General features: G+C 38.9%; 1 protein-coding gene across 18 annotated transcripts in view; it reads right to left on the reverse strand.

The window, feature by feature from the left end:
- Window positions 1-26,922, reverse strand: part of LOC103663913 (protocadherin gamma-C4) — a 176,275-nt gene that overhangs the window by 51,419 nt on the left and 97,934 nt on the right. The window contains exon 1 of one of the 18 annotated variants that reach the window (XM_040622312.1): window positions 23,897-26,335. The exons of the other annotated variants lie outside the window; for them this stretch is intronic. Within the exon in view, the coding sequence (XP_040478246.1) occupies window positions 23,897-26,323 (2,427 nt within the window). The 5' untranslated portion in view covers window positions 26,324-26,335. Of the gene's footprint in view, window positions 1-23,896; window positions 26,336-26,922 lie in introns of those variants that run through there. 18 annotated transcript variants of the gene reach the window in all.

Consider the following 26,922-nt stretch of genomic DNA (forward strand, 5'->3'; position numbering starts at 1 on the left):
TAAGGAGAGGATAGTTCTCAGCAAAATTTTCCAAAGACACAACTGGAAATTCCTTTGGAGAAATATGAACCTTCACTCTTCCCTCACACCATATACAAGCATCAACTGAAAATGAATCATATACCAAGTCATAAATGGTAAAACAATAAAACTTTAAAATACAGGATAAAATCACCAGAACTTTGCAACAGGCAACAAAATATTTTTTCTTTCCTTTTCTTTCTTTCTTTTTTTTTTTTTAGAGAGAGAGAGAGAGAAAGAGAGTGAATCTTAATTAGGCTCCATACCCAGTGCAGAGCCTGACACAGGGCTCAATCTCATGACCCTGAGATCATGACCTAAGACAAAATCAAGAGTTGGACACTTGACTGACTGAGCCACCCAGGCGCCCTTACCAACTCTTAAGTTGGACATAAAAAATACAAACTATAGAAGAAAAAAAAATGAATAAATTGGGCTTTATCAAAATTACATCTTCTGCTCTTTAAAAGAAACTACTAAGAAAATGAAAAGTGAAGTCAGTCTTTAACACAAGTCATAATTTACATAAAACATGTATGTGACAAAGAAGTCACATCCAGAATATATTTTTTAAACTCTAACTCAATGTTAGGAAGACAAATAACTCAGGTAAACATGAATAAAAGACTTGGATGGACACTGCAAGAAGAAGACACACAAACAGCGAATACACACATGAAAACATGTTCAATATAATTAGTTAACAGGAAAACACAAATTAAGACCACAATGAGATAGTACTACATACTCACTAGAATGGCTAAAATTAAAAAGGTAAACAACAAGAAGCACTGGTGAGAACATGAAGTGAGGTAGTCATACAATGCTGATGGGAATGTAAAGTGGTATTACCACTTTAAAAACAGTTCTGCAGATGCTTATAAAGCTAACTATACACTTCCCATATTATATGATCCAGCAATTGGGCTTTTAAGTATTTCCCTCAGAAACTAAAAATATGCCCACAAAAATATTTGTACATGTATGTTTACATCTTTTAAGATTTTATTTTTCAGAGAGAGAGAGAGCACGAGCACGAGCACAAGCAGGGGGAGAGGCAGGCAGATGGAGAAGCAGGCTCCCCACTAAGCAAGGAGCCCAATGGGAGACTCAATCCCAGAACCCTGGGATCATGACCTGAGCTGAAGTCATATGCTCAACCGACTGAATCACCCAGGTGTCCCTGTTCACATCATCTTAATGAATAACACCAAACTGGGAACTCAAATGCCCATCAACAGGTGAACATATAAACAAATTGGGACATACCTATACAATGCATTATCACTCAGCAATTAAAAAAAAACAAGCTAATACGTTCAACAAGGTGAATCAAGTTCAAAAACATGAAGAACAAAAGAAAACAGACACAAAAGAAAACAGATACAAAAGAGTACATGTTGTAGGATTCCATTCAGATGAAATTCTGGAAAAGACAAAACTAATTTATAGTGACAGGAAGTAGATCAGTGGTTGTCTAGAGCGAAGGATGTGGGGAAATGATTGTGAAGGGGCAAGAGAAAGCTTTTGAAGGTTACAGAATTGTTCTATATTTTGATTGTAGAAATGGTTACAAGGTGCAAACATTTGTCAAAATTCAATGAGCTGTGTAATTTTTAAAGGTGCATTTTAGGGGTGCCTGGGTGGCTCAGTCGTTAAGTGTCTGCCTTTGGCTCAGGTCATGATCCCAGCATTCTGGGATCCAGCCCACATCGAGCTCCCTGCTCAGTGGGAAGCCTGCTTCTCCCTCTCCAACTACCCCTGCTTGTGTTCCCTTTCTCGCTGCCTCTCTCTCTGTCAAATAAATAAATAAAATCTTTAAAAAAAATAAAGGTGCATTTTATTACATATAAATTATACCATAGCAAAACTGATTAAAAATTATTTTAAAACAAAATGCAAAAAAAGCATATACAGGCATTCCTTAGTTAGCACAGGCGTGCAGGACTGTAAAAACGACCATGCAAACTGAAGCTGTGCAAAGTGCTATCTTAACAATCAATGGGGTAAATTGGAAATGTTCTGTGACCTTTAAAAAAGCTTATGAAAACATTAAGCATTCACACAGGGAAGTAAAAAAAAACAGTAAAACTATTATTTATTTAGTACATTATAATCAGAGACATTAGATCAGTTGAGAATTAAAGGGTTGGCTTCTTCTCATCCTGTAACTTACAATACAGAGTAAGCATCTCTTCTGTGCCTTGGAAAGTGGTCATACTCTTTTGTAAGTGTGGATCAACTTCCAATATATTATGTGTCCTTTGACTTTCAAGGTCATGAGGTATCTCTGAGAGTTCCTCTAATGTGAAGTGTTTCTGCTGGTGTCATTTCTTACTGGGACATCTTCATCCTTTTCATCAAAACTTTCTTAACTTCCGCCAGTAAGTTCACCTTCACAAAGCTCCTTTGGCTACACGTCTAGAGACTCTTGAAGGCAGCAGTGTCAGTGTTCCTGGTGTCAGCTACTTCTTTTATAACTCCATTTTTTCACATTATCTCTTTTATTTTTCTTATTAAATTTTTGTTAGCCAACATACAGCACATAATTCCATTTTCTTAAAGACTTTATAAGTAATCTCTACACCCAGTGTGGGGCTCAAACTCACAACCCTGAGATCAAGAGTCTCATACTCTACTGACTGAACCACCCAGGTACCCCTATAATTCCATTTTTATTCAATTTGAATTTCACTGACTGCATTATCACTTTTGCTTCTTTGCTGCACTTACATCTTTGTTGGTCAGTTCCCTCTATAAATTTTTGTAAAATGGTATGTGGATTTATCTCTGGGAGACAAGTAGGCAACACAACTATATGCTCTGCTGTCTGTGCATAACTAAATAACTCTAACCAACCTCTAACAGATGGAAAGAGGTCATGTGATTGGTGACCAATCATGGCACATATCTGTCATATGCAAAAGAGTTTGTGGACTAAAGGGCTAACAGCGACATTTATACTTTGAGCAATTACTCAGTGAAAATGCCATGATAACGGAATTTTTAGTGTGGAAAAACTCCAAAATTACATTTAAGATTTTATTTATTTATTTGACAGAGAGGCAGGCAGCGACAAAGGGAACACAAGCAGGGGTAGTTGGAGAGGGAGTTGTTTTTAGGAGACTGGTATTATTTAAACTGTGGTAACTAAATACATGCATACTGTAACCTTTCAAAGAGAGGACTGCCTCCAGAGTATGTTCCTTTTGTGTAAGAAAGAACAAGTAATAAAATATAAATATATGTGGTTACTTTCTGCAAAAGAAAACACAGGAAGGATAAACCAGAAACTAATGAAATTGAGTATCTACAGTGGGTGGGGTGAATGAGACAAAAGGGATAGGCAAGGAGTGACTTTTTTCTGAGTATACTTTTTAAAAATGGTTTTAACCTTAATTATGTTAATGTTTTACACATTCAAAAAAAGAATACTATCAACAACTCAGGGCACCTGGCTAGCTCAGTTGGTTAAATATCTGACTTTGGCTCAGGTCCTGATCTCAGGGTCCTGGGATTGAGCCCCATGTTGGGCTCCTGGCTCAGCGGGGAGGGTGCTTGTCCCTCTATCCGTCCCTGCTGTCCCCCCTCCCGCCCCATTCCTGCTCTCTCTCAAATAAATATACCTTTAAAAAAATATTATCAACACTCTAATCAATTTTAGGGTGTGGAAAAACTCCAAAATTACATACAAAGGAAGTGAATAAACTTAACCATACTAAAAGTAGCTTTAAAAACAAAGCTTTTGTGTGTATACTTTTGACTATATACCCCGAGTTTAATGAGGCAGGCAAATCTTGAACTCTACAGGGTTTTCTCTTTGGTATGACTGTAACAATTCTGAAGCTACTTTTTGTGCACTTTAGAATTAAGTAAATATATTCATAATTTTGAGAAACAGAGTTCTCACTTTTGGAAAAGAAAAATACAAAGGTAGAAAGAGGGAAGGCTAGGAAGAATCCAAACTTCAGGAATTAATATGAACTCATAATTTTGAAGGTGTGTGTGTTTAGATATGTTTGTGTGTGTTGTGTGTTTCCTTTATCTGCTGAAAAAGTCTAGAAACAGTGATAGCCAATTAGCAATAAGCACACCTACCACTAGATCTTAATTTTTAATTAATACTTTCTAGTAAAAAGGAGCAGGGATAAATGGCTCATCTCATGATTGGAACAAAAGTATAAGATAATTCCGTAACATCTTCTTATGTCAGAAAGTAAGAAAGTGCTCAAGAAAATGACTGGGGTACGGTGAAAGGACACAAAAGCCAGCTCGGAGAGGTCCTCGACTGGCAAAATAATCTGGGATTGAAATAAATCAAATGCAACTAATGAATCATGGAACTTTACATCAAAAACCAGGGATGTACTATATGGTGACTAACATAATAAAAATATTATTATAAAAAATTTTTAAAAATGTAAAAAAAGAAATAAATCAAAATCTAAAATAAATGCAGAACAATTTGGGATCAAAATAAATTATGGTAATAATGCAGTATAACTCACTGAAAAAATAACCATGAACCATAATTGGATAAATAAAACAGAAGGGAAAGCTCTTCCTTACAGTCTAATGCCAACTAATAAATGTAAAAGAAATTATTATAAATGGAGTTAGAAAATCATATCCCCTTGAGTGTGGGCTGGACTAAGAGACACACTTCTTTTGGGGGGGGGAGGGCAGAGGGAGAGAATCTTAAGCAGGCTCCATGCCCAGCACAGACCCCAATGAGGGGCTCAATCTCACAACTGTGAGAACATGACCTAAGCCAAAATCAAGAGTCGGATGCTTAACCAAGCCACCCAAGTGCCCCAAGAGACATGCATCTAATGAAGTGAATAAACCAAAAGTTATGGTATGTCATTTTCAAAAGTAGGTTTACAAAAAGATTGTGACCTCCACCTTGTTTGCCCTCTCTGGCTCTCTCCATTACTTACTCTGACAAAAGCCAGATGTTATATTTTGAGCTGCCCTATGGAGAGGTCCACATAGCAAGGAACTGAGGTAGGACTCTAGCGGATAGCAAGCAAAACAATGGGGCCCTCAGTCCAATGACCCAAGAGGAACAGAATCTCTCTAATAACTATATAAGAGAGATTAGAAGTGGATCCTTCCTCAGTTGAGCCTTCAGATAAGAACCCTAGCTGACACCCTGTTATGAGAAACTTTGAACAGAGACACCCAACAAAGCCATACCCAAATTCTGGATGCACAAAACATTGAGATGATAAAAGCCTGTTGTGTTAAGCCACTAAATTTTGGGTTAATTTTTCACACACCAATGGAAAATTACAAAAAAATGTCTTGTTTAAATATAATCATGAGGAGGCATAAAACAAACCAAAATTAAAGGTATTCTACAAAATAAATGACTTACAAACTCTTAAGTGTATCAGTGTTATAAGGAGACAAAGCAAGGCTGAACTTTACTGTTCTAGATTAAAGTAAACTAAGGAGAGGTGCCTGGGTGCTTCAGTCAGTTAAGCGTCTGCCTGGGGCTCCGGTCATGATCCCAGTGTCCTGGGATGGAGCCCAACGCTGGACTCCCTGCTCAGTGGAGAGGCTGCTTCTCCCTCTCCCCACCACCTGCTTGTGCTCTCTCACTCTCTCTCTCTCTCTCTCAAATAATAAAATCTTAAAAAAATAAACTAAGGAGACATTACAACTAAATGAAAAATTACTGTTAAGTATTGGTAAAGTTTGTAGACTATAGATAAACATTCTATCACTGTTAAACTCTTATTTTCATTATTAAGATTCAGTTATGTAAAAGAATGTCCTTGTTCTTAGGAAATACACAATAAGTATTTAAGAATAAAGAGACATGATGTCTATAACTTACTCTCAACTGGTTCATAAAAAATTGTGTGTGTACACATATATAAATACATATACACTTATGTGTACAAACACACATATATGGGAATGATAAAGAAAATAAAAAGAAAGAAAAAAGGAAATGTAGCAAAATATAAATTAACAATAGGTGAGTCTGGGTAAAGGATATATAGTTCTCTGTGCAATTCTTGAAACTCTTCTAAAAAGTTGAAGTTATTTCAAAATAGTTAAAAAGAAAACTTGCGAGAACTGCAAAACTCCAGTGCTAGGAGAATACAGCACATAGAATTCATGGCTTTTTCCCATGATTCTTTAGTCTTTCAACTTTAATTTTTAAATTTTTCTTTACTTGGTTTTTTTTTTATTTTTCTTCTTTCCTTTTCAACCAACTTAACAATTCCTTTCTTAAAATCTTTTTTCATTTTCATTTTTTTAGTCATAGTCTATCCCTTCATTAGATATATACAAAAAATAAGGTTAAATACAAGTTTTTCTTTCTTTAGAATTTTGGGATGTATATATATATTGTTCTTTCTTTAAAATTTTGGGGTGCAGTTTCCTCTAACAGACCAAAATACACCCAAAGGCTAGTGTATGGCTCTGTTCCATTCACCAGCCTGATCATATTCTTTTTTTTTTTTTTCTTTTCCCCCTGGTTTTAGGTCTCTTCTGATTTGTTTAGCATATATTTCTCTGGGGTTGTTGTTACCCTTTTAGCATTTTGTTCTCTCACTCATCTATTCTTCTCTGGACAAAATGACAAAATGGAAAAACTCACCTCAAAAAAAAAAAAAAAAAAGGAACAAGAGGTAGTACCAACTGCCTAATCAATATGGACATTAGTAAGATGTCAGAACTAGAGTTCAGAATAATGATTTTAAAGATACTAGCTGGGCTTGAAAAAAGCATAGAAGACACTACAGAATCCCTTTCTGGAGAAATGAAATCTAACCAAGTCAAAAAAAAAAAAAGGCTATTAATGAGGTGCAATAAAAAATGGAGGCTCTAACTGGTAGGATAAATGAGGCAGAAGAGAGAATTAGTAATATAGAAGACCAATGATGAATAAAGAAGCTGAGAAAAAGAGAGATAAACAACTACTGGATCATGAGTGGAGAATTGGAGAGATAAGTGATACCACAAAGCGAAACAGTATCAGAATAACTGGGATCCCAGAAGAAGAAGAGAAACAGGGGAAGAAGGTATATTGGAGCAAATTATAGTACAGAACTTCCCTGATCTGGGGAAGGAAACAGGCATCAAAATCCAGGAGGCACAGAGAACCCCCCTCAAAAATCATTAAAAATAGGTCAACACCCCACATCTAATAGTAAAACTTACAAATCTGAGAGACAAAGAGAAAATCCTGAAACCAGCTCAGGACAAGAGGTCTGTAACCTACAATTGTAGAAACATTAGATTGGCAGAAGACATATCCACAGACACCTGGCAGGCCAGAAAGTACTGGCATGATATATTCAGGGTACAGACGAGAAAAATATACAGCCAAGAATACTTTATCCAGCTAGGCTGTCATTGAAATTAGAAGGAGTAATAAAAAGCTTCCAGGACAAACAGAAACTAAAAGAATTTGAGATCACTAAACCAGCCCTACAAGAAATATTGAAAGGGGCCCTATAAGCAAGGAGAGACCCTAAAAGTAACATAGACCAGAAAGGAACTGAGGCAATATACAGTAATAGTCACCTTACAGGCAATACAATGGCACTAAATTAATATCTTTCAATAGTTACCCTGAATGTAAATGGGCTAAATGCCCCAATCAAAAGACACAGGGTACCAGATTGGATAAAAAAGCAAAACCCATCAATATGCTGTCTGTAAGAAACTAATTTTAGACCCAAAGACACCTCCAGATTGAAAGTGAGGGGGTGAAAAACCATTTATCATGCTAATGGACATCAAAAGAAAGCTGAGGTGGCAATCCTTATATCATACAAATTAGATTTTAAACCAAAGATTGCAATAAGAGATGAGGAAGAACACTGTGTCATACTTAAAGGGTCTATCTAACAAGAAGATCTGACAACTATAAATATTTATGCCCCTACCATGGGAGCAGACAATTATATAAGGCAATAAATAACAAAATCAAAGAAACACATTGACAATAATACAATAATAATAGGGGACTTAAACACCCCCCTCACTGAAATGGACACATCATCTAAGCAGAAGATCAACAAGAAAATAAGGGCTTTAAATGACATACAGGACCAGATGGATTCCACAGATATATTCAGAACATTCCATCCCAAAGCAACAGAACACACATTCTTCTCTAGTGCACAAGGAACATTCTCCAGAAGACATCACATCCTGGGTCACAAATCAGGTCTCAACCGGTACCAAAAGACTGGGATCGTTCCCTGCATATTTTCGGACCACAATGCTTTGAAACTTGAACTCAATCACAGGGGGAAAGTCGGGAAGAACTCAAATACATGGAGGCTAAAGAGCATCCTACTAAAGAATGAATGGGTCAACCAGGAAATCAAAGAATTTTAAAAATTCATGGAAACAAAGGAAAATGAAAACATGACTGTTCAAAATCTTTGGGATGCAGCAAGGGCGGTCCTAAGAGGGAAGTATATAGCAATACAAGCTTTTCTCAAGAAACAAGAAAGGTCTCAAATACACAACCTAACCCTATGCCTAAAGGAGCTGGAGAAAGGACAACAAATAAAGCTTAAACCCAGCAGAAGAGAAATAATAAAGATCAGAGCAGAAATCAATGAAACAGACCCAAAAGAACAGCAGAACAGATCAACAAATCTAGGAGCTGGTTCTTTGAAAGAATTAATAAGACTGATAAATCCCTAGCCAGACTTACCAAAAAGAAAAGAGAAGGGACCCATATAAATAAAATTACGGATGAAAGAGCAGAGATCACAACCAACACCAAAGAAATACAAATAATTATCAGAACATACTATGAGCAACTATATGCCAGCAAACTAGACAATCTGGAAGAAATGGATGCATTCCTAGAAACATATAAACTACCAAAGCTGAACCAGGAAGAAACAGACAACCTGAACAGACCCATAACCAGCAAGGAAATTAAAGCAGTAATCAAAAACCTCCCAAAAACAAGAGCCCAGGGCCGGAGAGCTTCACAGGGGAATTCTACCAAACATTTAAGGAAGAATTAATACCTATTCTTCTGAAACTGTTCCAAAAAATAGAAATGGAAGGAAAACTTCCAAACTCATCTTATGAGGCCAGCATTACCTTGATCCTAAAACCAGACGAAGACCCCACCAAAAAGGAGAATTATAGACCAATACCCCTGATGAACATGGATGCCAAAATTCTCACCAAAATACTAGACAATAGGATCCAACAGTACATTAAAAGGATTATCCATCATAATAAATTCCACCAGGTGGAATTTATTCCTGGGCTGCAAGGTTGGTTCAACATTAACAAATCAATCAATGTGATACACTACATTAATAAAAGAAAGGACAAGAACCATATGATACTCTCAGTAGATGCAGAAGAAGCATTTGACAAAGACAGCATCCTTTCTCGAGTAAAACTTTTCACAGTGTAGGCATAGAGTGTACATACCTCAATATCATAAAAGCCATCTATGAAAAACCCACAGCAAATATCATTCTCAATGGGAAAAAACTGAGAGTTTTCCCCCTAAGGTCAGGAACACAGCAGGGATGTCCACTGCTGCTCAACATAGTACTAGAAGTCCTAGCCTCAGCGGACAACAAAAAGAAATAAAAAGGCATTCAAATTGGCAAAGAAGTCGTCAAACTCTCTCTCTTTGCAGATGACATGATACTCTATGTGGAAAACCCAAAAGACTCCACCCCAAAATTGCTAGAGCTCATACAGCAATTCAGCAACGTGGCAGGATACAAAATCAATGCACAGAAATCAGATGCATTTCTATACACCAACAACGAGACAGAAGAAAGAGAAATTAAGGAGTCGATCCCATTTACAATGGCACCCAAAACCATAAGATACGTAGGAATAAATCTAACCAAAGAGGCAAAGGATCTGTACTCAGGAAACTATAGAATACTCATGAAAGAAATTGAGGAAGACACAAAGAAATGGAAAAACATTTCATGCTCATGGATTGGGAGAACAAATATTGTTAAAATGTCTATGCTCCCTAGAGAAATCTACACATTTAATGCAATCCCATCAACTTTTTTCACAGAAATGGAAAAAATAATACTAAAATTTTTATGGAACAAGAAAAGACCCCAAATAGCCAGAGGAATGTTGAAAAAGAAAACCAAAGCTGGTGGCATCACAATGCCGGACTTCAAGCTCTATTACAAAGCTGTAATCATCAAGACAGTATGGCACTGGCACAAAAACGGATACAAAGATCAATGGAACAGAACAGAGAACTCAGAAATGGACCCTCAACTCTATGGCCAACTAATCTTTGACAAAGCAGGAAAGAATGTCCAATGGAAAAAAGACAGTCTCTTCAACAAACGGTGTTGGGAAAATTGGACCGCCACATGAAGAAAAATGAAACCATTTCCTTATACCATACACAAAAACAGACTCAAAATGGGGATGAAAGACCTAAATGTGATACAGGAATCCATCAAAATCCTTGAGGAGAACACAGGCAGCAACGCCTTGACCTCAGCCGCAACAACTTCTTCCTAGACATATAGCCAAAGGCAAGGGAAGCAAGGACGAAAATACTACTGGGACTTCATCAAGATAAAAAGCTTTTGCACAGCAAAGGAAACAGTCAACAAAACCAAAAGACAACCGACAGAATGGGAGAAGATATGTGCAAATGATGAATCAGATAAAGGGCTAGTATCCAATATGTATGAAGAATTTATCAAACTCAACACCCAAGGAACAAATAATCCAATCAAGAAATGGGCAGAAGACATGAACAGATATTTCTGCAAAGAAGACATCCAAATGGGCAACAGACACATGAAAAAGTGCTCAATATCACTCAGAATCAGGGAAATTCAAATCAAAACCATACTGAGATACCACCTCACACCAGTCAGAATGGCATATATATATATATATATATATTTAAAGATTTTGTTTATTTATTTGACGGAGAGAGAGACAGTCAGTGAGAGAGCAAACACAAGCAGGGGGAGTGGGAGAGGGAGAAGCAGGCTTCCAGCGGAGGAGCCTGATGTGGGGCTCGATCCCAGAACACCAGGATCATGCCCTGAGCCGAAGGCAGACGCTTAACAACTGAGCCACCCAGGCGCCCCCAGAGTGGCTTATATTAACAAGTCAGGAAACGGCAGATGTTGGCAAGGATGCGGAGAAAGGGGAACCCTCCTACACTGCTGATAGGAATGCAAGCTGGTACAGCCACTCTGGAAAACAGTTTCACAGAAAGTTTAAAATAGAGCTACCCTATGACTCAGCAATTGCTCTACTGGGTATTTACCCCAAAGATACAAATGTAGTAATCCGAAGGGGCACATGTACCCCAATGTTTATAGCAGCAATGTCCACAAAAGACAAACTATGGAAAGAGCCCAAATGTCTATCAACAGATGAATGGATAAAGATGTGTTATAGATATATGCAATGGAATATTATGCAGCCATTAAAAAATGAAATCTTGCCATTTGCAGTGACGTGGATGGAACTAGAGGGTATTACGCTAACTGAAATAAGTCAATCAGAGACAGACAACTACCATATGATCTCACTGATATGTGGAATTTGAGAAACAAGGTAGAGAATCATAGGGGAAGAGAGGAAAAAATGAAACAAGATGAAACCAGAGGAGACAAACCATAAGAGACTCTTAATCTCAGGAAACTGAGGGTTGCTGGAGGGGAGGTGGGTGGGAGGGATGGGGTGGCTGGGTGATGGACATGGGGGAGGGTATGTGTTGTGGTGAGCACTGTGTATTGTATAAGACTGATGAATCACAGACCTGTACCCCTGAAACAAATAATACATTATATGTTAATAATTTAAAAATGCAAAAAAAAAGAAAAAGAAAACTTTCTGTGAAGGCACCTATCAACATTATAAACCTATTTATTCTTTGATCCACCGATTCTACTTTTGGGAATTCATCCCACATTTACACTGCACACGCACAAAATAATATAAGTACAGCACTATTCAATGCAGTTGTTTGTGATACTCAGAGACTAGGAACATCCCAAGTGTGAATTTATTTACCAGGATACTGATAAACAGCACAATGGAATACCAAAAAAAAAAAAAAAACCCTCTCTTACGTATTATTTTTTTTAAAGATTTTTATTTATTCAACAGAGATAGAGACAGCCAGCGAGAGAGGGAACACAAGCAGGGGGAGTGGGAGAGGAAGAAGCAGGCTCATAGCAGAAGAGCCTGATGTGGGGCTCGATCCCATAACGCCGGGATCACGCCCTGAGCCGAAGGCAGACACTTAACCGCTGTGCCACCCAGGCGCCCCTCTCTTACGTATTATTATGGAAAGATTTTTAAAGGATACATTGTGGAGTCATGAACTCAAGATGGAGAACAGTGTATCTTTTTTGTAAGAATCGTGGAAAATATATATGTCCATATTTGCCCCTATCTGTATAGAGAAATGCTAAAAGGATAAACTAATAAATTGTATGGGGTCAAGAGAAAATAGAGGTAGAAGAGTAAGTCAAGAATCGGAATAAGACAATATATACCTATTACACATCCTTTTGATTTTGAACCATGTAAATGTGTTTATCACAAAATAAAGGAAAATTACTAAGATTGAGGTAGATGGCAGACCTAAAAGCATTTGAGTCCTAAAAGGACTCAAATGAAAAGATGTCCCTGAAATATTATTAATTGGGAAAAGCAAGTTGCAGAACAGCATATTTATTATAAAGTGATCCCTGTTATGCAAAAACGCACATACACATCTACATATACAAAAAATGCCTGGAAGTATACATAATCAGATATTAACAGTAGTGACCTCTTCGGGGTGAATCTGGAGGCAAGAATGGGTGGGGGGGAATCTGATGTTTTCTTTTTTTATCTTTTTAAATTGAACTATGGTTTATATGCCGTGAAGAGCAAGGATCTTGAGTTCAATGAGTTTGGGCAAATGATGATCCAATGAGCTCAAGCACTGTTACAGGCCTTAAAAATACAGCATAGAAAATAATAAATCCTTGCCATGAAGAAGCTTATATTCTTGTTAGGGAGAGAAAGAGAACACAGTGAGTAAAAAGCAAATATATGTCAGATGAAAGTCACAATACAAAAATTATCATCTTTTAAACATGGTTATTAAGGACTGTAAAGGGTGCCTAAGGAATGTGCGGGTATATCTTCCAAGTGTATTAGTAATATTAAAATCCAACAATTTTATTATTATTGCTATGCACCCTTATCCCAAATGTTCCTTCTCTGAAATTTTGCTGTAAGCCAACAATAGATGGTGAAAAAGTACTGGTCTTCAAAATTCACATGAAAAATAAACAATCAAGTGAAAGAAAATTAAGCAACAACAAATTAAAAGAGCCTGGTAAATTGTAATCCAAACACAATTCCAGAGGCAGAAAAGAACTGGGCACCAGAACTAGTCTGAAAAGTAGGGTGAGCATGAATTAAACACCAAGGTTCTCTGGGTGTTGTTTGAGATTTGAGAATCTCAAATAACTTGTTTACAACTCCTACTTTCTCTGTGATCTACCCTTCCACAACTCACAAATGGTACCTTTGTCCATCCAGTTCCTTAATTCACAAATCTGGAAACGATTCTTAAACACCCGCCCTTTCATCCACTGTATTTATTCAGTCAACGATTTATAATTGTGAATCTACCAGCGGCCAGGCAATGATCTTTCCCGACACTGAATAATATAATAAAGAAAATAGTCCCTGACCTTAAGTTTACGTTCCACCATTCCACTACTGTCTTGTTGTAACTATTTCCTAAATATATCTCCAATCCATCCATTTGTTTCTACATCCACTGCCTTCCCTTTAATCCAATCCAGTACCATTTCTTATCAGGAACACTGCCATAGTCTCCCATCTGTTCTCCCTACTTCCATTTATTACCCTCATAAATCAATTTGCCACACAGCAAACTAGAGAAATCTTTTAAAAATTCAAATTGTATCTTGTCACTGCATTGTTTAAAACCATTCAAAAGCTCCTAGGTATGAAAGTACTTGAAATAAAATACAGCATCTTTAATATGGTTTACACAACTCTGCCCTGTAATAGATGTACCTCAAATACTTATTTATCATTTTTAGCCTCCCTAGACTTTTTCAATTGCTCACCTTTTTTTAAAGGACCTTTACACCTACTATATGCTCTCTCAATTTCTCCTTTAATCTCCTTGTTACCTACCTAACTTCTACTCATCTTTCAGATCTCATGCTAAATTTATAACTTCCTGAAAGAACCTCTCCTTGACCCTCCCAAAGTAGGGGAGGCCTCCCTATTACAAGCTCTCTTAGCATCCTTGTTTTTCTCTTTGGAGGCATTTATCAGACTTATTAAAGACCATACCTTAGAAAGGGACCCATTAAGTCAGGAATCACATTTGCCTTGTTCGTTGGTGCATCCTTGGAACCTAGGACAGTGTTTCGCATGTAGCAGGCACTTAATAAATATTTTTATATAAATGAATGAATGATTCAACTACCACTAGACTTGGGGAAGACATTAGTGTTTACTTTGTTTTTGGATGGGTTCTTCCAACCTATATATTTCAGAGAATGGATGCCTGAACTTAAGTGGAGGTGGCTTAAGCTTATACTATACTCTTTTTACATTATATTCTCATACAGTATGAGAATAGAGTACATTGCGCTTCTTGTTTTCCAAAACCATATAAAGTATACAAAAATCAATTTTTTCTGTAAGCCATCAACAACTGGAAAATGAAATTAAAATATATTTTACAATAACATCCAAAACCATAACATACATAGGAAAAATTTAATGGAAGATATACAAGACCTCTACACTAAAAACTCTGAAACATAGCTAAGAGAAGTTAAAGATCTGGGGCGCCTGGGTGGCACAGCGGTTAAGCGTCTGCCTTCGGCTCAGGGCGTGATCCCGGCATTGTGGGATCGAGCCCCACATCAGGCTCCTCCGCTATGAGCCTGCTTCTTCCTCTCCTGCTCCCCCTGCTTGTGTTCCCTCTCTCGCTGGCTGTCTCTATCTCTGTTGAATAAATAAATAAAATCTTTAAAAAAAAAAAAAAGAGAAGTTAAAGATCTAAATAAATGGAAATATAACACCATTCTCATCGGTTGTCTCAATAGTGTTCAGATGACCTCTCTCCCAAAAGATTTATAGATTCGGTGCAATTCCATTCGAACCCCTTGCCGTCTTTTGCTCTCCGGAAAGTGAGAAAATGACTTTTATTTGGGAAGAGAAAGGATCATGAATAGTCAAAACAATGTTGAAAAACAAGAAAAAATATGGAAGATTTACCTACCTGACTTCACGACTTAACATAAAGCTACAATAATCTAGACAGTGTGGTTGCGGAAAAAGGACAAAGAGATCCATGGCACAGGACAGGGAGTCAAGAAATAGACCCATTTGTACCAAATGATTTTCAACAAGGGTGCCAAAGCAATTCAATAGGAAAAGGAACATCCTTCCAACAAATGATGTTGGAAAAACTGGGCATCATATGGAGAAAAAGAACCTTGACTCATTGAATTGCTACCTCATATCACATGCAAATAACAGTTTAAAAACAAGACAAACAGAAGAGTCAACAGATGTCAAATAAGTGTCCTTCGCTCACCAGGAATATTCAGGGCCTTCCCTAACACACTGCTAGAGAAAATACTACACAAGACAAAGCTAGTATATGCAAGTGAGACATAGTTGTTGAGATGCTTGACTTTTCTTGGTTTCCAAGCTTTAACTCTTCGGGTGAGCAATGGAATCTGGGTTGAAGATGCCAAATTATCTAATTTCCTGAATTCCTTTTAGAGACCAACAGCCAGGGAGCATTTACAATAAAATTAACACAGCTTAGACAACAGAATCCATACCAATAAGGAATCCTACCAAGACTAACCAGACATAATTTCATACATCTTACTAATATTCTTTAACATGACTTACCAGTAATTTTCCTTTCACTCTTTTCAGCTTCCTTATTACCCACTTTACCTAAATGTACTTTCTAATAGTTAATATTTCTTCTTCCTTTTATATTTTATATTTATATAATTTTATATTATATATTTCCTTGTTATATTTTAGACTGCAATCTTCCAAACCACTGACAGTGATATACAGGGAATTTTATATGCAAATGCTATTTATAATTTTTCAAGTGTTTGTAAACTGTAAGTTGAGTGAAATGCTATGCTAACATTATTCAGATCCACCTGATTACATGGAACTGTCCCTATCCAGCATTCTGCGCTACCTCGAATTCATTTAAAGTACCCCAATTGGCCACAAGGGAGAAAAATATACCGCTGTTAGGTCCCAGGTCAGGATCTGAGGTGTAGACTTGGGCAGTGGAGGTTCTGGGAGGGCTATTCTTGGCCATGTGGACCACCAGGCGGCCTGGTGGAAAACTGGCCTGTTGTTGATGTCACCAACATGTAGGATGGCATTTCTGCTGGAGGAGAGAGGTAACCTGTTTTTGTCTATGGCCATGATGGTAACATTGTACCCTACGGTCAGCTCCCAGTCCAGAACCCCATCTATTGCAAGCATGTAGTATTTATCTGTAGAAGATTCAATTCTGAATCTATACCAGACATGTGACCTCTCTTTTTCTGCCGAATCTGGATCCTGTGTTTTAAACAGAGTCATTACTGTTGAAGGTACAGAATCTTCAGGAATCATTGTAGAAAAAGAAGTAAAAATCAGCTCTGGGACTTTGTCATTATTATCCAGAATTTTGATCTCAACTATGCTAGGCAACCAGTCCTCCCTTTCCACCATTCCTCGCTTCCAAAACCATGGAACATTTTTTAATCTCATCATAGTCCAATGTACTTAAAGTTTTCATCTCACCACGATTGTGATCAAGATTAAACTGGATTCGAATACTCTGGGCTATAAAGACATATCTGATACCCACACTGCTACTCTCATATGGCTCAGAGGCCCTCACCCTCACCAGGGAGGTGCCCAGGAGGCATGTCTTCTCAAAGGCTGAGCCCAGATACATCCTGGCTGAAACTGAGGAGGGGGGTATAGCTGCATTGACTGTCAGGGTGGGGATCTGAGCAGTACTGCTTCAGGGCCATCTTTGCCATCTAAGGCTGTCAGGCTAAGTCACATGAGTTTTGTGTTTCCTAGTCTGTGGCTTCTCTAACACAGGCTCAACATATTTGTTTCCACTGTTGGTCTCTGTTACTTCAAAGACAAATAAAGTGTTGCTGCTAAGGTGGCAATTTTGTAAAGGAATAGCTTCCAACATCACTATCTTCTGTAGGTTCTATTACAAATCTTGCCCCAAGCTGGGTCAATTTAGATATTTGAGTCAGTAACACTCCTGATGAACTTGGGAGTACTACCATTGGCAACTTGCACATCTATATTAAGGTGGAAAACATTTAAAGGATGTTCAACTACCATTTTAAAACATTTGATACAAACTATGGTATATGGACTTATATGTTCCAGCTCCATCCCGTGACAAGTTAAGTGTCTACTTTCTTCACTCAGAGTGAACTATTCTTTTTCCACATTAATCCACAGCTTCTGAACAATCAAGTCCTGGACACCCAGCCCCATATCTTTGGCAAGGTCCCATGAGGAAAGTCACCCAGCAGGAACCATTACAGATCTCCTTGTTAATCTCTATTTCCACATTGACTCACAGCAGCGCTCTGAGTCCCGGCCTCAGGACTGCAGCCTGAAGTAATGAGAGCTCAATGTTCTGGAGAGTTGAGAATGAAGAGAAAGATGCTTCTCAATGGAATTTTCAGGCTGAAAGGTAGTAGTAGTACAGCCTTATCCATCCAATTAAATATTCCTGGGAATTCATAGGCTCAGTGACTCCACCATACAAGGCCAAAGTGATGACTTTTTAAAAATATTTTCTTGATACTTAAGTAATTTTTAGGCTATCTCTTCTCAAAAACTTTTTTTTTGTATGGAAGCTTTATTTTTTTCATATACACAGTCTCAGGATTAACTACTAGCTGGATCTTCAGCTGCAAATATATAGAAAGCTTCTAAGAAGTTACACAATATGAAAAGTTTATGTATTAAGGCAACTATTTATTTTTGTATCCTTTGAGTAAATACCTAGTAGTGCCATTGCTGGACCATAGAGAAGTTCTATTTTTAATTTTTTGAGGACCCTCCGCACTGTTTTCCAGAATGGCTGCACCAGTTTGCATTCTCACCAACAGTATAAGAGGGTTCCCCTTTCTCCACATCCTCACCACCATCTGTTATTTCCTGTGTTAATTTTAGCCATTCTGCCAGGAGTGAGGTGGTATCTCATTGTGGTTTTGATTTGTATTTCCCTGATGATGAGTAATGTTGAGCATCTTTTCATGTGACTGTTAGCACAACTGGATGTCTTCTTTCTGGATGACTGTTCATGTCTTATGCCCATTTCTTAATTGGATTATTTATTTTTTGGGAATTGAGCTTGATAAGTTCTTTATAGATTCTGGATACTAGCCCTTTATCTGATAGGTCATTTGCAAATATCTTCTCCCATTACATTGGTTGACTTTTAGTTTTGTAAATTGTTTCTGTCACTGTGCTGAAGCTTTTTATCTTGATGAGGTCCTAATAGGTCATTTTTGCTTTTATTTCCCTTGCTTCCAGTGATGTGTCCAGGAAGAAGTTGTTGCGGCTGAGGTCAAAGATGTCGCTGCCTGTGTTCTCCTCTAGGATTTTGATGGGTTCCTGTCTTATACTTAGGTCTTTCATCCATTTTGAATTTGTTTTTGTGTATAGTGTAAGAAAGTGGTCCAGTTTCATTCTTCTGCATGTGGCTGTCCAATTTTCCGAACACCATTTGTTGCAGAGACTGTTTTCCATATAGTCTTTCCTGTTTTGTCAAAGATGAGCTGACCATATAGTTGTGGGTCCGTTTCTGGATTTTCTATTCTGTTCCACTGATCTATGTAAGAGACCACTTTCTAATCACTGAACTGAAGCCTTTTACTGAATATTTAGAAGGAATAAATCATTGTGTAAAATGCTTCAGAGACTTAAAGATGAACTAAGAAATTATATTTGTCATTAATGACATTCATTATATATAGATCTTTTTATAGATCTTTTTTATAGATCTTTTTTTTCTCTAAGAGAAATTGCAGAAGTATTGATTTCTTTCACATATAAATTATCTTGAGTCTCTGGGTAATCTGATGACAATTTCTTCACATCTTCTTGAACCAGAACTCTTCCCATCTGGTATCAAGGAAACTCATCCTCTATCAAAGATTTTTTTCAATTACCTTTGCCACAGGCTATCTTTTCCTACTAATATTTTAAGACCCCTAAACAATACTTCCTTTTATTGATAACTTGTCATTAGATATGGTTTCCTAAAAATGAACTCTTAACTCAGGGGAGTAAATCTGTCCCTTTCCTAATATATACACTACTTTGATCAATATCCCTTCACACTGTTTGCTTTAAAATTTTTTAAAACAGCCTTATTGGGGTATAGTTGATACACAAAGAACTACACATATTTAATGTGGAGGTGTTTAATTTTTTGGACTTGGTATCTTGCATGAAGAAAAAGCAGATTTTTCACCAAATTCAATTCATGATCACAGCTACACTGTCACATGTAACTGAGAAAACTGATACAGACCACTCATTTATCATTAGCCCCTTAGTTCAATTTAAAATGATCTATGGGTTGCACAGTCTCAACAAGCTGTACGGTCTCACCAAGGATCCTCGTCTATTTCTGCTTTAAACAGCATAATATCTCTTCTAGAGTGGATGTGGGAGAAGATTGTCTGTTCATAGATTATGTTTCAACTTTAGGTGCTATGAAATAGTGAAGATGCAACTTTTAAATTATAACTGAACATTTTAACTTACTAGATTAAGTGAATGCAAACCCACCACTCTTAACACATAGGAAGATAAGCCAAGTTCTCATTGTAATTTCATTACTGGAACCAGCACAAAAATAAACATCGAAATTCATTGCCTAGTTACTCTAAAAAAAATAAACAGATATCTTAATCACCAATCCTAAACTACCAACAAATATCATGAAGCTAACACTGACACTTTACATTAAATACATTATGTTACGGGTCCTGGATCAAGACCCGTATCATGCTCCCTGCTCAGTGGGAAGTCCGATTCTCCCTCTCCTACTCCCCTGCCTATGCAAGCGTGTGCTCAAATAAATAAATAAATAAATAAAAACAATACATTAGCTTAAATTCTCATGTGGCCAAAACCAAGTAACTCCTGCTTTCAGCTTTTGATGATCCACTCTCCAGTTAAATCATCCTAGCAATCTTAATGGAGTAAGTAGGTCCTTTAAACAAGAAATTGTATAGGAACCTTGTTTAGGTTTTACTATGGTTAAGAGAAAAACTGGGGTGCCTGGGTGGCTCAGTCGGTTGAGCATCTGTCTTCGGTTAAGCATCTGTCTTCAGCTCATGTCATGATCCCGGAGTTCCAGGATGGAGCCCCCCATATTAGGCTCCCTGCTCAGCTCAGCAGGGAGTCTGCTTCTCCCTCTGCCCCGCACCCCACTCGTGCACTCACTCTGTCAAACAAAAATCTTTTAAAAATTTTCCCATGTCATTTTAAACTGTCTAAAATAAAAAGAGAAAAATAACACTCATAAACTATCCCATCCAAAACAATGGCTCCCCATATTTTATGACCCCAAACAGGGGCTTCTCAATCAATAATGTGCTTAGGGAGATCCTTTGCCTTTTCTGCCATGTGAGGACACAGCCAAAACTCTATGATCTACAAGAAAGCCCTCATCTGACCATCCTGGCACCCTTATCTCAGAACTGCAGCCTTCAAAACAGTAAGCAATGCATTTCTGCTGTTTACAAATCATCCATCACATAATCCCCCTAGGTGAAGGGGATCAATTGATACAAACCAGTTATAAAATAAGTCATGGGGATGTAACATACAGCAAAGGGAATATAGTCAGTAACACTGTAATGACTCTGTATAGTGACAGATGGTAACTAAACCTATTGAGGTGATAATTTCATTATGCATAATAACACTGAGGAGCACCTGGGTGGCTCAGTTGGTTGACTGTCCAACTCTTGATTTTGGCTCAGGTCATGATCTTGGGAGTCACGGGCTTTGCACTCAGCTCAGAGTCTGCTAGAAATTGCCTCCCTCTCCCTCTGCTCCTCCTCCTGCTCATGTGCTAACATATAAAATCTTTAAAAAAAATACTAAATCACTATTTCATGCACCTGAAACTAATATAATACTGTGTGTCAATTATAATCTAATTTTTAAACAAGTTTAAAAAACAATGTATTTAAGAACTTAGTGTTTTTTTTTTTTAAAGATTATTTATTTAAGAGAGTGAGCGAAAGAGCACATTAGCAGGGGGAGATGGAGAGGGAGAAGCAGACTCCCCTACTGAGCAGGGAGCCCAACGTGGGGCTCAGTTCCAGGACCCTAGGACCATGACCTGAGCCAAAGGCAAACACTTAACTGACTGAGCCTCCCAGGTGTCCCTAAGCTTTTTAAATTAGCTTTCACAAAAACTTTAGAACAGTTTTACTTCCACTCACAGGTCAACCCATTAGACAACCAGGAGAAATAAATAAATCATTATTACCTTTCCCAACAGAGTATCAAGTGTGCTGATACTAAAAGCTTAACTCCTTTTTATATCAACAACATAAAAAATGGCTACCATTAATTACCTATTACGAATCAGATGGTTTATATGTTATCACTCGTCCTCACCACAATCTTTCAAATTAGATATTGTCCCAATTTTGCTGAAGCTGACATTAAATAACTTGCCAATGGTCACAAAATTAGTAGTTACCTCATTGCAAACTGCTACTTTTCTATTAAACTACATCTTAGAATACCAATAGCAGGTAATCCTCAGAGCACACACATTTGTTCGTTCACTCAACAAATTAATGAAGCCTATTTAGTTCACCTGGAAGCATTAGTTCACTGATTCTTGAGATTCAGCTTAAGGGTCATGATTGTTCATTGCCATTTTAGTGATTTGTCTCTAAATCAGGTTAAGTGAACAGAAGTCAGCATAACTGAACTATAGCAGTTTTCAAATAATTTTTATTGTGTGTTATGTCTTTCATTGAATTGACCACCATGTAAAAACTGGCCTTGTGATAAACATTTTGATAGCTTTTACAAAACAGGAGGTCATACCACCCTCTAATTCCATTGATTCCATTTTTTTTTAAGATTTTATTTATTTGTTTGACAGAGAGACACAGCAAGAGAGGGAACACAAGCAGGGGGAGTGGGAGAGAGAAAAGCAGGCTTCCAGCTGAGCAGGGAGCCCCATGTGTGGCTCATTCCCAGGATCCCAGGACCCTGGGACTATGACCTGAGCCGAAGGCTTAACGACTGAGCCACCCAGGTGCCCCCACCGATATCATTTAGAAAGCTCTACTTAAGTTCCATTTGGAATTTAAGGTCAATACAAAATTTGCATTTTTGGGTAGACTCAAAAACTTCCTTTTAAAAAAATCAGACAAATAGAACCACACTATGTTTCCTTTTTTTTCGTACTGGCTGTCACAAAGCAAAAGTGACACGTCAATTCATTAGCAGCAACTATCTCATTTTAGGGCCATTCATTACCTTTCTTAAATGATTTCTAACCTCTTTTATAATTCTAGTTATTAACTATTGTATTTTTGAAAGGAGATAGGTAACAAAAAGAAAATAATAAGGACGCTTCCTTCCTCCTTTATAGAACTCACCCAAAGATCCAGACCTCTTACAGGTTTCAGCAATGCTTTCTCAAGAATACGTATTAGCATTCAATTTAGGTTCAACATTATACAATACGCATTATGTTCTCAAAAAACACTTAGAATCTGAGCACTTTCCATAAATTTTTCCATGTGTGAAAGTTATGGAAACATATAAGAAGAGACTACTGCCAATGCACCACATTACCAAAAACGCACTCAAAACACAATTTGTTAACTGAGCATTTCAAAGTCATCAAGATCATCAGTGTGGGTAAACTAAAAAAATATCTCACCTGGAAACACATACATACACTGCATTCCCAAAATCTACAATGGGGATGAAAAACAATCTCTTCAGTTTTTCTTCATGATAACACTGACACTATTTGCATTTTTTTTTTTTAAGATTTTACTTTTAGGTAATCTCTACACCCAACATGGGGCTTGAACTCACAATCCCAAATCAAGAGTAGCATGCTCTACTAAGCCAGTGGGACACCTCTGTTTGCATATTTCAGCGACAAAGTTTTAAGTATGTAGGAAATAAACTGGGTATATTTGGAAGTTCAAGAATTGTGTGAAACCACAAAATGACTTCGGCCCTAAGAAAGTATAAACGTATGCATCCCTAATGACCAGAATTACTTCACTTTAAAGAAACTAAATGCTCTTTATGAATTTGTTAGCAACTTCATGTGTAGTTAGAAACTCCTCTACTCATAAAAGTTTATTTGAAATTGCATTTATACTTTTCATGAATTAGAGCGAATCCCTCTACAAGAATTTGGGTTTTTAATGGATAAATTGGCATCAACTGTTCAACATAAAATTGCTGCGCAGCCAAAGGTAAACAAAAAGACCAATTAAAAGCAGGTACAGCTGGTTAGTTAAATCAAAAAATTATATAAAGTATTTAAAAAGTACCAAAGTGGTTATAAATGTATCTATATATACTCCATAAACATTGTTATAAATAAGGCATGAGAGAAGGCGTGAAGAAACCCCTGAGAGAAGCCTCCAAGTTGTCCTTGGTGTCTACCACACATATATAATTTTTTTGGTGTCTGCTTTCTAAATTCGAAATACACACTACCCACACTAAGATATGATCAAAACCCAGAGAAGAATATTTGATATGTACCCACCTGAATTAATGAGCGGTTATCTTTAGAAAACGCTGAACTACCTGACAGCAAAAGAGGCTCGCTTTTCCCACAGCTCTCCTGGCTGATGAGCGTGTCCGCATAGTTGGGCTGGGGGAAGATCACGTGACTCTCCCGCGAGTCCGCGGTCAGGGAAACCTCGTGAGAATAGGTCTGCAGGAAAGCCCGCACCCCGTCCACGCCCACAAAGTGCGAGGCCGGCACGCCCACCAGCCCGCCTCCCGAAGCCTGGAGCAGGCGCGACGCATGCCAGCGCCTCAGCCTGAGCGCCAGCAGCACGATGACAAAGGCGAGGAAGACGCAGGACACTGCGGCCACCGCCACCACCAGGTACAGCGTGAGGTCCGAATCGTCTGGGTCGCCGGGGGTCCTGATGCTGCCCAGATCGGCCAGGACGTCCGGGATGCTGTCGGCCACGGCCACGGTGAGCGTGACGGTGGCCGAGAGAGGGGGCTGGCCGTGGTCCTGCACCGCCACCACCAGGCTCTGCTTGAGCGCGTCTCTGTCCAGCAGGGCCCGCGCCGTGCGCACCTCGCCTGTGTGCAGCCCCACCGCGAAGAGCCCTGGCTCGCTGGCCTTGAGCAGGCGGTAGGACAGCCAGGCGTTCTGGCCCGAGTCTCTGTCCACCGCCACCACCTTGGTGACCAGGTAGCCGGGCTCTGCGGATCGGGGTGCCAGCTCCACGCCAGTGGAGCCATCGCTGGGGGTGGTGGGGTACAGGATCTCTGGCACGTTGTCGTTTTGGTCCAGCACGAATACGCTCAGAGACACGTTGCTGCTGAGTGGAGGGTCGCCGCTATCGTGCGCCATCACTTGTAGATGCAAGTCTTGGAACTGCTCATAGTCGAAAGAATGCAGCGCATACAGAACGCCAGTGTTGGAGTTGATGGAAATGTAGGAGGATATGGGTGATCCAGGAAGGGTGTTCTCGGCCAGTGAATAAGTGACCTGGGCGTTGTCTCCATAGTCGGGGTCATAGGCAGTCACGGACATTATGGAAGCTCCTCTAGGGTTGTTCTCCACGATATAGGCAGAGTAGAAAGCGTCAGAGAAGGTGGGCGGGTTGTCATTGGTGTCTGCTACCTTCAGTGAGATGTGAGTTTCCGTGGACAGGGGCGGACTTCCTCTGTCACTGGCGGTCACTGTGATGTTGTAGCTAGGAACCTGTTCCCGGTCTAGGAGTGTGTCTGTCACTAAACTATAGTAATTTCCATAAGACTTTTCTAATTTAAATGGCAGATTGCCTCGGATGAAACAGATCACTTGGCCATTTTCCCCAGAGTCTTGATCATTTACATTTAAAAGGGCAATTAATGTCCCTCTGGGAGAGTTTTCCAGAATGGAGCTAGAGAGAGAGGTGACAACTACTTCAGGGGCATTATCATTCACATCCAATACTGTGATCAAGACTCTGGCTCGCGCAGAATATCCTGCGTTATCCACTGCTTGCACTTCCATCTCGTAGAATCCGGATTCCTCGTGGTTCAGCTCCCCTATTGTTGAAACTGTCCCTAAATTAGCATCTAGTTTGAAAACTTGGGCTGCCTTGTTGTCCACATAACGAAAAGAATATATCACTTCCGCATTGGCTCCTTCATCAGGGTCGGTGGCGCTTACCAGAAGCAGCTTAGTGCCTACAGCCACATTCTCTGGAACGCTCACTCGGTACTCAGACTGAGCAAATACTGGTGCGTTGTCATTCACATCAACTACCACCACGTGGATGCGCGCAGTGCCTGTGCGGACTGGGTCGCCCCCATCGGAGGCCGTGAGAACAAGGTGATGAACAGCCTTCTGCTCCCGGTCCAAGGCGTGCTCCAAAACCAATTCTGGGTACTTGTTACCATCCACTCCGCTTTGCACGTCCAGGGAGAAGTGAGTATTACTACTGAGTCCGTAGCTCTGGAGAGAGTTCTTCCCGATATCCGGATCCCAAGCGTGGGGAAGAGGGAACCGCAACCCAGTGGCTGCGTTTTCACTCACTTTTATTTCTAATTCATCTTCCCGGAAATAGGGGGCATTATCATTAATGTCTCTCACTTCTACCACTACCCCATATATTTTTAATTTATCTTCCAACAGAATCTCCAGATTTAATTGACACTTTAAGACCCCCATACAGAGCTCTTCCCGGTCTATCCTGCCTGCGGAAATTAGGCTGCCACCCCGAAGGTTCAGAGCGAAAAGTTGAGTCCTACCTCTGGAGACTATACGGACTCCGCGCTCTTCTAGTTCTTGGGGCTCCAACCCCAGGTCCTCAGCGATGTTTCCCACCCTAGAGCCTTTCTCCAGCTCCTCAGGAACCGAGTAGTGAATTTGGGCGCATCCGGTTTCCCACAGAATGCCCAGGAGAACTCCCAGCAGGACAAGCTCTTTGCAGTCCTGATTCAGTCGATCAGGAATCATCATCGCTTTCCCAGAAGATATTACTTCCAATTCTTCCCTAGACCACCGAAGTCTGGACCAGTTTTTCCCGTCTTCAGAATCCAACAGTTTTCTCGCAGTCCCGGAGATGGTTAGTTTCTATCTGGGCTTTGTGCTTCAGGCGCTTGCAGGGCAAGCAGGAGGCAAGCAGGATCTCTGTTTTTCTCTCCCTGATTGGTGAACAGCGGCACTCAGAGTCCTAACCAATTACTGCACAATCTTGAACTCCAGGAAGGCTTTTTGGCGTTTGTACCTTAAATAGCTCCACCTACTGTTCTTCAAATAGGGATGTAAGTAGAGGCAACTAAAAAACTACAGTGTTCCTTTCAATAGAAATTTCAATCAACTTCTTTGTATTTCTCTAAAATTTTTCATACAGAGCCGCTTTCTTGAGATTACTTTCCATAGCTGTATTCTGTTTTTCCAGTGAGCTTTTTAAAATGAATTTGAAGTTTCTATACAAAGTAATTTTAATCATATAATTTTAGTGCAGATAATTTGATATCATCACCCCCAAAAAACACCTATTATAGGACATCTTCCTAGGTGTTTCCTGTTTTGAGAAATCATATAATAGAATAAAT

This window comes from Ursus maritimus, unplaced genomic scaffold (assembly GCF_017311325.1).
Source record: "Ursus maritimus isolate PB19 unplaced genomic scaffold, ASM1731132v1 scaffold_5, whole genome shotgun sequence".
Lineage (NCBI taxonomy): Eukaryota > Metazoa > Chordata > Mammalia > Carnivora > Ursidae > Ursus > Ursus maritimus.